General features: G+C 46.7%; 1 protein-coding gene across 1 annotated transcript in view; it reads right to left on the reverse strand.

Annotated features, from left to right (window-relative positions):
* LOC111979593 (GREB1-like protein) overlaps positions 1-13,118 on the reverse strand; it is a 49,563-nt gene that overhangs the window by 11,415 nt on the left and 25,030 nt on the right. Inside the window, 14 exon segments of the mRNA XM_070448821.1 lie at positions 3,110-3,243; positions 3,925-4,117; positions 4,390-4,570; positions 4,755-4,952; positions 5,131-5,265; positions 5,833-5,961; positions 6,191-6,490; positions 11,976-12,003; positions 12,005-12,067; positions 12,069-12,113; positions 12,115-12,161; positions 12,361-12,383; positions 12,385-12,432; positions 12,434-12,494. Of these exon segments, the coding sequence (XP_070304922.1) occupies positions 3,110-3,243; positions 3,925-4,117; positions 4,390-4,570; positions 4,755-4,952; positions 5,131-5,265; positions 5,833-5,961; positions 6,191-6,490; positions 11,976-12,003; positions 12,005-12,067; positions 12,069-12,113; positions 12,115-12,161; positions 12,361-12,383; positions 12,385-12,432; positions 12,434-12,494 (1,585 nt within the window).

Here is a 13,118-nt window from a genome sequence, read left to right on the forward strand (position 1 = left end):
GTCAGTTGAGCGGTGTTTCCTCCTACACATTGGTGCAGCTGGCCTCTGGGTTAAGCGAAGGGGGGTTAAGAAGCGCGGTTTGGCAGTGTTAAGATAATGGGCATAATGCCAACCCAGAGATGGCGCTAGTGGGGCACCTATCTAGGATATATAAACAGACCTGTAACTTGTAAGGAAAGGATTATGCTAGCAGTTTACCAAACTCTCCGATGTGAGTTATTCGCATACAGATAATAACATGGTGTCAGAACTGGGATTTGAACCCACGCCTCCAATCGGAGACCAGAACCATGCTACTGAGTTTGAAGATGTGAACCATGCTACTGATCAAAACATCGCCACGCAGACACGGTGTAACGATGTGCGCTGGGAGTCGGGAAGCAAGTTCAGGGAGTGAATGTTTGAATAAATAAAATAAACAATGAACACAAAACACAAACAGCGAAAGAAAGAAACCAAAGGGAGTGACATATAAAGGGCAGGTAGTCAAGGAGGTGATGGAGTCCAGGTGAGTCCATTATGCGCCTAACGCTGGTGACAGGTGTGCGCCCTAACGAGCAGCCTGGTGACCTAGAGGCTGGAGAAGGAGCACACGTGACACACGGGAAGATCCTAAGAGGCTGGCTGGACACAAGAAAGAGTCCGCCYATGCTGGTGAGGGACTACTGGGCAGAGACAAACTCACAATGCAGGAAGAGGTCATCTACAAAGGAGACAGGGTGGTAGTGCCTTGAACTCTACGCCCGATGATTCTCTCTCGTATCCATGCAGGGCACTCAGGGGTCGAAGCCAGTCTCAGGAAAGCCAGAGACTCAGTATTCTGGCCCAACATGACCCAAGAAATGTAACATTTTGTGGCTGTGTGCAGCATATGTAATGCTAATCTACCTAAGCAGCAAAAGGAAACGCTGCACCCACATGACGTACCAGCACGTCCTTAGTCGAAAGTGGGAATGGATCTGTTCACGTTCTTTTTCTGATTGTAGTGGACTACTATTCAGATTTTTGGGAGGTGGAGAAATTGATTGACACAACAGCCGCTTGCATCATTGACTGTTGTAAGCAGCAGTTTAGCAGATATGGCATACCTGACAGTGGTGTAGTTACGGATAATGGGCCACAGTTCACGAGTCAAGACTTTTCTTTGCTTGCAGATGTGGGATCTCTCTGTGGGAGTATTTCTCCACAGCCTAAATGGCTTGCCACACATCTGTGCCTTCCTGCATAGCCTTTGTGACGAGAGTCTTTGCTATTTTCACTGCTGACTCCGCCTTACCATTACTCTGACTGTGGTAGGGTGAGGAGGTCACATGATGGAACTTCGGCAGCAGTCCTGTACAGAGCTTAATGTCTATACGCACCCGCTCTCTGTTGCCAACAACTCCCAAGCTCCTCGCACCAAAGGTCATTGGGGATGTTCAGGCACACAAACGTGCACGTCAGGACAAGTCAAAACATTACTATGACCAGCATGCAAAAAATCTGCCTGTAATAAAACAAGGCCAAGCTGTCAGAGTGCTCCTGTCACCTCACCCCAGGGATGCCACATGGAGTATTGGCACATGCATAGGGCACATCAGCGCAAGGTTATATGAAGTGGAAGTAAAGGGCCGAAAGTATCGAAGGAACCGGAAGGACATACACCCAGTTCAGGAGAGCATAGGGCACAGGAGGGCCACAAGGGGAGACTGGGAATATCCTCTGCGTGGTGTGGGCAGGACACATAATGAGGAGACGCGGAAGACCCCACCAGAGCAGTTATCTCTGCCGACCGTGCCTCCACAATTTCAGGAGAATGTGGAAGAGGAAGGAGAGGCCCTGAGGCTCCCAGAGGTGCCCAAYATCCGAGGTGCCAGGAGAGGACCTGAGGATCCCAGAGGTGCCCAACATCCGAGGTGGCAGGAGAGGACCTGAGGATCCCAGAGGTGCCCAACATCCGAGGTGCCAATATGCTACCAGTGCGACACACTAGGACAAGGGATAACATAAGACCGCCCCGGCGGTATGGGGACCATGTCCCTTAAGAGATGGACAATTCATTTTTTTATCTTATAAATATAAAATAGGTGTTGATAATGTAAATAGGTATTTTCACTGAGGTATCAAAATGGAAAGGAAGATGTTAAGATAATGGGCATAATGCCAACCCAGAGATGGCGCTAGTGGGGCATCTATCTAGGTTATATAAACAGGTGCATTATGAGTGTCTGATTAGGATGTGACCTGTAACATGTTATACCTGAGGAAAGGATTATGCTTGCAGTTTACCAAACTCTCCGATATGAGTTATTCACATACAGATAATAACAGGCGGGTCATGTTTCGGAGGACGCATGACTCGACCTTCGCCTCTCCCGAGCACATTGGAGAGTTGCAGCAATGAGACAAGATTGTAATCACGAAATTTGGAAGTAAAAAAGGAGGTATAAATTACAAAATAAAACAAAGAGCCCCTGAAGCAAACCAAACTGAGACCATCTCGATTTAGGTTCGCAGTCTGGTTCCCTTTTTGAGGGCAATGTGAACACAACACTACCCAGGTTCCCTTGTCATTATTCCCGCACCACACACTAGACTATTGGAACAACGTTTCCCCTGCCATAACCCCTGACATCGGTGTCACAAAAGAGAGAAGATGATGTGCAGTTCACGGAAAAAAAGTGCATTGAGTGAATGTTTGAAAAATATCTTGGTTCCTTTCAAAACATAGCAATATGAACGCAAAGAGGACTCGAACCACAAAATAAGTGAACCGGCAAAATGTCCGGGTGCCCTCATTCAAAGGCAAGAGCAGTGTGAATACAAAGAGAACTGAGTTCTTTAGCTTTTTTTAAGAGGACTGAGATCGGTTCTTTTAAAGAGGACCAGTGGAGGCTGGTGGGAGGGGCTATAGGAGGACGGGCTCATTATAATGGCTGGAATGGATGTTATCAAACACATAAAACATACGGAAACCAYTGACTCCGTTCCATTTGTTCCATTCCAGCAATTACAATGAGCCCGTCCTCAACTAGCTCCTCCCACCAGCCTCCACTGAAGAGGACCATATGTTAAAACACCCTTAGAGATTTTATGACCCCTAAACCCGGACCCCGAGTGACTGACTGACCTCTCCAGCAGTGTGTTGATCATCTTCTCGAAGGCATCGTCACAGCGCAGGATGGGACTGGCCACCCCCCACTGCAGAGAGCTGCTGTAGTCCCTCAGGCCAAAGTACACCAGCTCCTTAGGAGACAGCTCCCCCTATGGGTGGAACACAGGAACATCAGCTGCTGTCTGAGCAAATTGACTAATCTCTCTGTCTATTAGTTACATCTACATGTCTGACCAATAATGTATATATACACTAGACACCAATAGGGGGGAGCTGTGTTGAAGCCAACTTGCCTCCATCTTGGCACTCCCCCAAAATTGTAAAAAAGCTATAGAAATGCATTTATTAATGTTTACATCTGTTTTTCCCACGTTTATTATATTACAGACACCTTAATGCATACTTTTAAATGATTATGATTATGTGAGATAATTTTTTCCTACATTTTCCTTACATTTTCCATTTTTAAAGATTACTAATGTTACTGTCCCCACTACAACAACAAATAATAATAACACGTAATTTTGTACTTGAAACATTTAATTGAAATACTGTAGAATTCCATTCATTTATATTGAGGACTGCTCCTACTGGGGTGTGCAGATATGGCAGAATGGTGGCTCTCACATAGAGGTCATTTAGAAGGTTTAACTTAGAAGGTGATTGTTATATGTGGTTGTTTTGCTTCCTTAGTTGAGTGTACTGACTGACGGACTGATTGTAAATTGCTATTGATAAGTGTCTGTTAGAATTACTCAAATAATGTACATGTAATTCCATATAGCTGCCACCAGGTGGCAGAGATGAACCACTAACGCAGGGCCACTCACCAAGCTGTCAGTGTTGGCTGGCCAGTGCACCTCATTGTGGATGCTGATGCGGGACTGTCGTGTCTGCAGGGTGAATGGGAAGCAGCTGACCTGCAGCACCAGCAGATTCATAGCCTCCAGAACCTCCTGGCAGTTTACCACCCTGTCAGCCAGACCCTGAAGCTCCCCGTGGCACACCGAACCAGACAGGGCACTACACAGAGAGAGGAAACAAAAAAGAGGTTTCCTTTGGGGAAACTTGTTCTGTCCTGTTCTATATGTATGACTAAAAAGAAGCCTCTGCTCTTCTCTGTCTTGTTCTGTCTTGGCTTGGGCTGTTCTGTTCTTATTCAGTACACTGTGATGCCGAGGACAGACCTTCTAACCAATGTTTTCAGTTACTACATCTGTCAGAACCAAGTGTCAGCGGCACAATTTGAATACTCAAATGTGTGTGTGTGTTCGACATGCGTGTGTGTGTGGTACCTGGTCAGGTCCACGTGGGAGTTGTCGTGGATGAGGACAAACAGGGTGTAGGGGTTCTGTTTGACCTTCCTCATGAAGGCCTCCATCTTGCCGTGGACGTCTCCGTCTAGACGCACCACATACTTGTCGGACCTCTGGTGGGCTGAGGACGCATCCTCTATACCCAGGTCTACTAGCACTCCTTTTAGAGACGGGCAGAAAGAGATGACAAAAAGTCCAACGCACGTAACTAAGAAATCTTGTAAAATAAAAACAGGTAGAGATAGTCTTGACATGGACCTCTTGTAGATAACCAACTAGAAATTATTTTTATTCACCAATTGTAGTATTGCCTAGTGCTGCCTTCCGATCCTAATCATGAGTACCTGATTGTCGGATGCGTTGAGCAGTCTGGTTCACCAGGATGTGGGACGGAGGAACCAGAACCAGGAAGTCCACCTTGCAAAAGCGTCCCAGGTCCAGACTCTGGCTGCCTGAGTCTGCTATGGAGCACACCTGGGAGAGCAGGCTCCTGGCTACATTGAGCTGGGGAGGGTGGATCTGAAACATCTCACTCAGCAGCTCTGGAGGGGTGAGGGGGGGGGGACACATGTCATCATACTGGAAACTTAGAGCCAAGTATATAGTATATACTGTAGCTTCTTATCATATCTATCCATCCAGAAGCTTCATAGCGTCAGAGTCTCCAGCAGAAAGAGGAGGAAGGGTCAGAAGAGGTGCCAGACAGAGGCCGTGCCTCACCTGACTCAGAGGGTGGCACCATGGTGGCTGCATCCTGGGAGTGGATGTGGTCAGTGACATCGCCCTGGAAGGGCTGGATGACCTGGCCCTTCCGTCGCCGCTGGATACGCACCAGCTGCTTGTCCAGGTTGTCCCCTGGAAACAACAACATAGCAGGCCACCACCAGTCAGAGACAGAGACAGAGACAGAGACAGAGACAGAGACAGAGACAGAGACAGAGACAGAGACAGAGACAGAGACAGAGACAGAGACTCACACTCACACTCTCACACACACTCACACCACACTCACACTCAACACACACACACACACACTCACACACACACTCACACACACACTCACACACACACTCACACACACACTCACACTCACACTCACACACACTCACACTCACACTCACAGACACAGACACAGACACAGACACAGCAGCTACAGAAACATAATCTACTCATCAAATATTGATGTCTGTCTGTTTGTGGCACAGTGTCTCGTTTCAGTCCTGTGACTGCCTAGCTGGAATGGGCCAGTCGGCATTTAGGAAGGTAAATATGTGCCATTGTCCTTGATGTCTTTGAAACACAGCTCATGTTTGATTGATTGATTGATTCATTGGGCTACCTAAATCATTACTTTTCCTCCTTAGAAATGACCTTTGAGTGTTTTCCATTGATGTCGTGTCCCAAGGCATCTAGAATACTCACCGAGTGAGGTGGTTTTGAAGTGTGACGCCAGGACACTGACTTTCCCTGTTATGAGCTCGTAGCTGATCTCCTTCAGGAACTCATTGGTGGTGAGCATTCCCTCGGCTAGCGCTCGTGCCTGGTACTTCCCTGTAAGACCCATACAGACAAGTATGAACGAGCCAGAGTCTCCTTTGCGCCGCAAGACTGTGCTAGCCCGCAGAGCTAAAGCCTAGGCATTAGCTCTGGGAGCTTACGCAAGTCTTAAGGTCTCAGGCAAGGCTCACCTACTGTAATTACTTCCTTTAGTATGCTATAAAAATACAGACACACCACATCTAAGTATCGTAGTGTACAGGCTGTATGGAGGAACACTCACCCAGCGCGAGCACACAGAACTCGTTGCCGCTCATCTTGGAGGTACACACAATAACCACGTAGGTGGGCAGGCACTGCTGGTAGGGCGGACCGTCACAAAGCGAGCGCAGGGACTCAGAGATGCCTTCTCCCAGGGAGTTGTAGGTGACCAGGACCTGGACACTGCCCCCAGAGACACTGGCCTCCAGGCGGGCCAACCAGGGCAGCTGGGTCGGAGAGATGGAGGGACCTCCAGGACAAACTAACATGGCCTTCAGCACGATGTGCTCAAACTCCTCCCTCAGAGGGATCTGCTCCGAACCTGGAGTGGGGAGGGAAGGAGAGGAGAGGTGAAGTGAGGAAAGAAATACAGTTTCCCATGTCTACTTGCTGTGTTTTGCCGTCGATGATGCTGTTATGTTTTCAGAATGTGAACAAGACAATCAAATCTAATTTCTCAACAGTGCAGAGTTAAAAATTAAGACAAATATTTGCTAAATAAAAAAGGAAATAGTAACACAATAAAAACAATAACAAGGATATATACAAGGAGTACCAGTATTGAGTCAATGTGTTTTGGTATGAGGTAATAGAGTTAATACAGTATTTTATGTACCTGTGGGTAAGGGTAAAAGTGACTAGGCAATCAGTGTGTGGTGTGGTGTCAACATGCATGTGTGTGTGTGTGTTTTGTGTTTGTGAGCGTATGTAGTGTGTGTGTGTGTGTGTGTGTGTGTGTGTGTGTGTGTGTGTGTGTGTGTGTGTGTGTGTGTGTGTGTGTGTGTGTGTGTGTGTGTGTGTGTGTGTGTGTGTGTGTGTGTGTGTGTGTGTGTGGTCTCTTATACACATCTAGATGTGTATAAGAGACAGGTGTGTGTGTGTGTGTGTTGGAGTGTCAGTGTAGTATGTGTGAGTGTGTGGGTAGAGTCTAGTGAGTGTGCATAGAGCCAGTGCAAAACAATTAAGATAAAGAAATAAATAACAAAGGGGGTCAAGGTAAATTGTCCGGTTAGCCATTTGATTAACTGTCCAGCAGTCTTATAGCTTGGGGGTAGTAGCTGTTAAGGAGCCTTTTGGTCACAGTCTTGGCACTCTGGTACCACTTGCCGTGCGGGAGCAAAGAGAACAGTCTATGACTTGGGTGGCTGGAGTCTTTGACAATATTTAGGGCCTTCCTCTGACACTACCTGGTTTAGAGGTCCTGGATGGCAGGGAGTTTGGCCCCAGTGATGTACTGGGCCGTACACACTACCCTCTGTGTGAACTTGCGGTCAGATGCCGAGAGGTTGCCATACCAGTCAAGATGCAGCCAGTCAAGATGCTTTCAATGGTGCAGCTGTAGAACTTTTTGAGGATCTGAGGGCCCATGCTAAATCTTTTCAACCTCCTGAGGGGGGAGAGGTGTTGTCRTGCCCTCTTCATGACTGTCTTATGGAGTTTTTTTTACCATGATAGGTCCTTAGTGATGTGGACACTGAGGAACTTGAAGCTCTCGACCCGCTTTACAACAGCCCCGTCGATGTGAATGGGGGCGTGTGCGGCCCACCGTTTCCTGTTGTCCACGAAAAGCTCCTTTGTCTTGCCAACATTGAGGGAGAGGTTGTTATCCTGGCCTCCTCCCTATGGCTGTCTCATCGTCGTTGGTTATCAGGCCTACCACCGTTGTGTCGTAGGCAAACTTGATGATGGTGTTGGATTCGTGCGCAGCCACGCACTCGGCCTCCTTCTTGAGRGTCAGCGTAGCAGATGTMTTGTTGCCTACCCTTTACCACCTGGGGGTGGACCATCAGGAAGTCCAGGACCCAGTTGAAGAGGGATGTGTTCAATCCCAGGGTCCTTAGCTTAGTGATGTGCTTAGAGGGCACTATGGTGTTGAACGCTGAGCTGTAGTCAATGAACGTCATTCTCACGTAGGGGTTCCTTTTGTCCAGGTGGGAAAAGGCATTGTGGAGKGCAATAGAGATTGCATCATCTGTAGATCTGTTGGGGCGGTATGGAAATTAGAGTGGGTCCAGGGTTTCTGGGATGATGTTGTTGATGTGAGCCATGACCAGCATTTCAAAGCATTTCATGGCTACAGATGTGAGTGCTACGGGGCTGTACTCAGGTTACCTTGGTGTACTTAGGCACAAGGACTATGGTGATTAGCTGGAAATATGTAGGTATTACAGACTGGGTCAGAGAGAGGTTGAAAATGTCAGTGAAGACACTTGCCAGCTGGTCAGCGCATGCTCTGAGTATGCTTCCTGCTAATCCATCTGGCCCTGCGGCCTTGTGAATGTTAACCTGTTTAAAGTTCTTACTCACATTGGCTACGGGGAGTGTGATCATATAATTGTCCGGAACAGCTGGTGCTCTCACGCATGGTTAAGTGTTGCTAGCCTCGAATCGAGAATAGAAGGTATTTAGTTTGTCTAGTAGACTCGCGTCACTGGGCAGCTCTTGGCTGGATTTTCCTTTTTATTCCGTGATAGTTTACAAGCCCTGCCACATCCGACGAGCGTCAGAGCCAGTGTAGTAGGATTCGATCTTAGTCCTGTAATGACGCTGTGCCTGTTTTGTTGGAGGGCATAGCGGGATTTCTCATAAGTGTCCGGATTAGTGTCCTGCTCCTTGAAAGCAGCAGCTCTAACCTTTAGCTCAGTGTGGATGTTGCCTGTAATCCATGGCTTCTGGTTGGGATAAGTACGTATGGTCATTGTGGGGACAATGTCGTAGATGCACTTATTAATGAAGCCGGTGACTGATGTGGTAAACTCCTCAATGCCATCGGATGAATCCTGGAACATATTCCAGTCTGTGCTAGCGAAACAGTCCTGTAGCTTAGCATCCGCTTCATCGGAMCACTTTCCGTATTGAGCGCGTCACTGGTACTTCCTGTTTGAGTTTTTGCTTGTAAGCAGGAATCAGAAGGATAGACTTATTGTCCGATTTGCCAAATGGAAAGCGGGGTAGAGCTTTTATGTATTTGTCTCTGTCTGTGGAGTAAAGGTGATCTACAATTTTTATCCCTCTAGTTGCACAGGTGACATTCTGGTAGAAATTAGGTAAAAGGGATTTCAGTTTTCCTGCAACAAAATCACCGGCCACTGGGAGCTCCGCCTCTGGATGAGCATTTTCTTATTTTCTTATGGCCCTACACAGCTCATTGAGTGCGGCCTTAGTGCCAGCATCAGTCTGTGGTGGTAAATAGACACCTACGAAAAATACAGATAGTAAATAGTATGGTCTACAGCTTATGAGGTATTCTAACTCAAGCGAGCAGAATCCAGAGCCTTCCTTAATATTAGAGATTGCGCACCAGCTGTTGTTAACAAAGAGACATACACCACCCCCCCCCTGACTTTACCGGACTCTGCTGTTCTGTCCTGCCGACGGACAGAAAAAACAGCTAGATTCATATTATCCATGTCCTTCTTCAGTCATGACTCTGAGAAGCATAGTAAATTACAGTTCTTAGCAACTCAGGGTCATGCTAGCTATTTGGAGCCACTAAAGTGCATTAGTGACAGTAAGTGCAGCAGCAGCAGTTAATGGAGCACTTTGAGTTACAATGGTGGAGCGGGGTCCAACTACCTCATCAGTGTTACCAAACTACCTCATCAGTGTTACCAAACTTTAAAACAACCAGGCTTTGGCTTAGCTCAGCCTCCCAACTATTAGCCTCAATGTCTGATTAAACCTTTTTAAATAAGCCTTTCATATGTAACAGTGTGTGTGTGTGTGTGTGTGTGTGTGTGTGTGTGATCATATAATTGTCCGGAACAGCTGGTTGCTCTTCCGCTGGTTAAGTGTTCGAAGCCTCGAATCGTAGAATAGAACTATTAGTTTGTCTAGTAGACTCGCGTCACTGGCAAGCTCTTGGCTGATTTTCCTTTTATTCCGTGAAGTTTTACAAAGCCCTTGCCACATTCCGACGAGCTCAGAAGCCAGTGTAGTAGGATTCGATCTTTAGTCCTGTAATGACGCTGTGGCCTGTTTTGTTGGAGGGCAAGCAGGGATGTCTCATAAGTGGCCGGATTAGTGTCCTGCTCCTTGAAAGCAGCAGCTCTAACCTTTCAAGCTCAGTGTGGATTCGTTGCCTGTAATCATGGCTTCTGGTTGGGATAAGGTACGTTATGGTCATGTGGGACAATGTCGTAGATGGCACTTATGTAATGAAGCCGGTGACTGATGTGGTAAACTCCTCAATCCAATCGGATGAATCCTGGAACCATATTCCAGTTGGCTAGCGAAACAGTGCCTGTAGCTTAGCATCCGCTTCATCGGACCACTTCCGTATGAGCGCGTCGACTGGTACTTCTGTTTATTTTTGCTGTAAGCGGAATCAGAAGGATAGACCTATTTGTCCGATTTGCCAAATGGAAAGCGGGGTAGAGCTTTTATGTATTTGTCTCTGTCTGGTGGAGTAAAGGTCGATCTACAAATTTTATCCCTCTAGTTGCAACAGGTTGACATTCTGGTAGAAATTAGGCTAAAAGGGATTTCAGTTTCCTGCAACAAAAAATCACCGCCACTGGGAGCTCCGCCTCTGGATGAGCTTTTCTTATTTCTTATGGCCACACAGTCATGAGTCGCCGTAGTCCAGCATCAGTCTGTGGTGGTGAAATAGACACCTACGAAAAATACAGGATAGTTAAATAGTATGGTCACAGCTTATGAGGATTCTAACTTCAAGCGAGGCAGATCCAGAGAACTTCCTTAATATAGAGATTGCCGCACCACTGTTGTTAACAAAGACATACACCACCCCCCCCCTGACTTACCGGACTCGCTGTTCTGCACTGCCGACGGACAGAAAAAAACAGCTAGATTCATATTATCAGTTCCTTCTTCAGTCATCGACTCTGAGAAGCATCAGTAAACTTACAGTTCTTAGCAACTCAGGGCTCATGCTAGCTATTGGGAGCCACTAGAATCATTCAGTAAGCACAGTAAGTGCGCACAGCAGCAGTTTAATGTCACAAGCACTACTAATCTAGCAGTTACAATACGGATTGCGGCAAGCGGACGCTATCGCACACTACCATCGATACTGAACACGATCACGTTCACCAACTTTACCATTCAATCATAGTTACTTAAACTCTTAATAATCATACCAGGCGTTTAGTCATCTTAGCCAGCTCGCACAGCACATTAGCCTCAATGATCTGGCATTTATTTAATCCTGTTATTACTAATAATTCCTATTCTATATTTTCGATCAACAAGTGCCGTGTTACTGACACACACACTGGTTACACAGCACACTCGTGGTGTAGCGACACTGGTGTTGCTGTGATGTGTGTGTGACACACACACACCAACACACACACACACACACACACCACACACACACACAACAACACACATAGTCACACATCGACAGTGCACACACACACACACCACACCACACACACACACCTGTATCATTGGATAAGGTGTGTCTTTATTTTTTATTTTCTTTTTTAAAAGGTTTATATCAGACAATTAAGCCAATTTATGGGAGCTACCCTAAAGCCTCGATGAAAGCGGGTGTTTCGTAGTTTGGCTGCACAGTGTGAGTGACTGTATGTGGTGTGTGGTGTGTGTCGATTGGTGTAAGTGGTGTGTTGGTTAGGTGTGTCGTGAAACCCAAAATAAAAAATAAAACAAAATCTAAAATAAATGAGAGGCGTCTCTAAATGACTAAAATGTAAATGTAAATTGTTGTGTGTGTGTGTGTGGTTGTGTGTGTGTGTGTGTGTGTGTGTGTGTGTGTGTGTTGGTGTGTGTGTGTGGGTGTTGTGTGTGTTGCACGCGCTATTAGTCTTTGAGCCTATTACCTAGCCTGGCAAGGTTACTGCAGGTGAGGGAGGATCAGTCTCCACACTGAATAGTTGCTGCCAGTCAGTCCCAGGCTGGCCAGGTCCTTCTCAGTCAAGCTGCTTGCCCTTATAGCAGCTCACCAGCAGGGGGCTCACCCACAATGTCGCCCACGTTTCCCATAGAGTATGTAATTCGCCCGTGCCCTGCCAACCAAACACCAGAAATTCACGTCAGTCAATCATATACCCTGAGGAAGACACGTTCCCTGAAGATGTCTGCTTCATTAAATAATGGGAGTTATATAGAGTGGGTCTTTCTTTCTGTTCTCTAATCACACCCTGAGGTACAGTACAGTGTCCTTTTTTTTTAAGTGAGATTACAGTTTTATGAGAGGAGTTTAACCGATGAGGATAACAGGACGACTCTGAGTGTGTTGAGCAGGTTTCAGGAACGATGACAGTCTCTCCGCAGTGACGGGTTGGGCTGAAGGACACCTGCTACAGGCAGCTAGGAGTGGGCCATTGGCCAGCACAGACCTGTGCAGAAATAGGACACACCATGTTTATACTGATGATTACAATACAGCTGCATATAAGCAGATCCTGGAATCAGACCTTTCTAATTCTTAAAAAGATCATTTGTACCCACTCTTTCAGTCTCGCAGATCTGCACTAACCTGTCTTGGACCCTATCTCCATGGAAGATGCTGAATGAATCACCCCTGACAACAGAGAATTCCGCCCATGACATTTTGTCCTTCCTTCTCCCGAAAAGCAAGCAATGTAGTAATCACGGTCAATCTAACCATCACTCTCCCTCTCTACAACACACAAAACAAACCACACACACAGCACACCAACAACACCCACACCCCAAACCCCAACACACACACACACACACACACACACACACACAACACACACACACAAACACACCACAACACACACACAACACACACACACACACACACACACCACACACTTTTCACAATTGCTGGGCTACAGTACACTCTTCTAAAAAAAAAAATCAAAAGGGTTCTACATTGAATCAAAAAGGGGTTTAAACCTGGAACAAAAAATGGCTCTTCAAACTATGGAACAGCCGAAGAAACACTGGTAGGTTCTAATAAATTCACTTTTTGCCTAAGAGTGTAGGTGGTG

This window comes from Salvelinus sp. IW2-2015, linkage group LG19, assembly GCF_002910315.2.
Source record: "Salvelinus sp. IW2-2015 linkage group LG19, ASM291031v2, whole genome shotgun sequence".
Taxonomy (NCBI): domain Eukaryota; kingdom Metazoa; phylum Chordata; class Actinopteri; order Salmoniformes; family Salmonidae; genus Salvelinus; species Salvelinus sp. IW2-2015.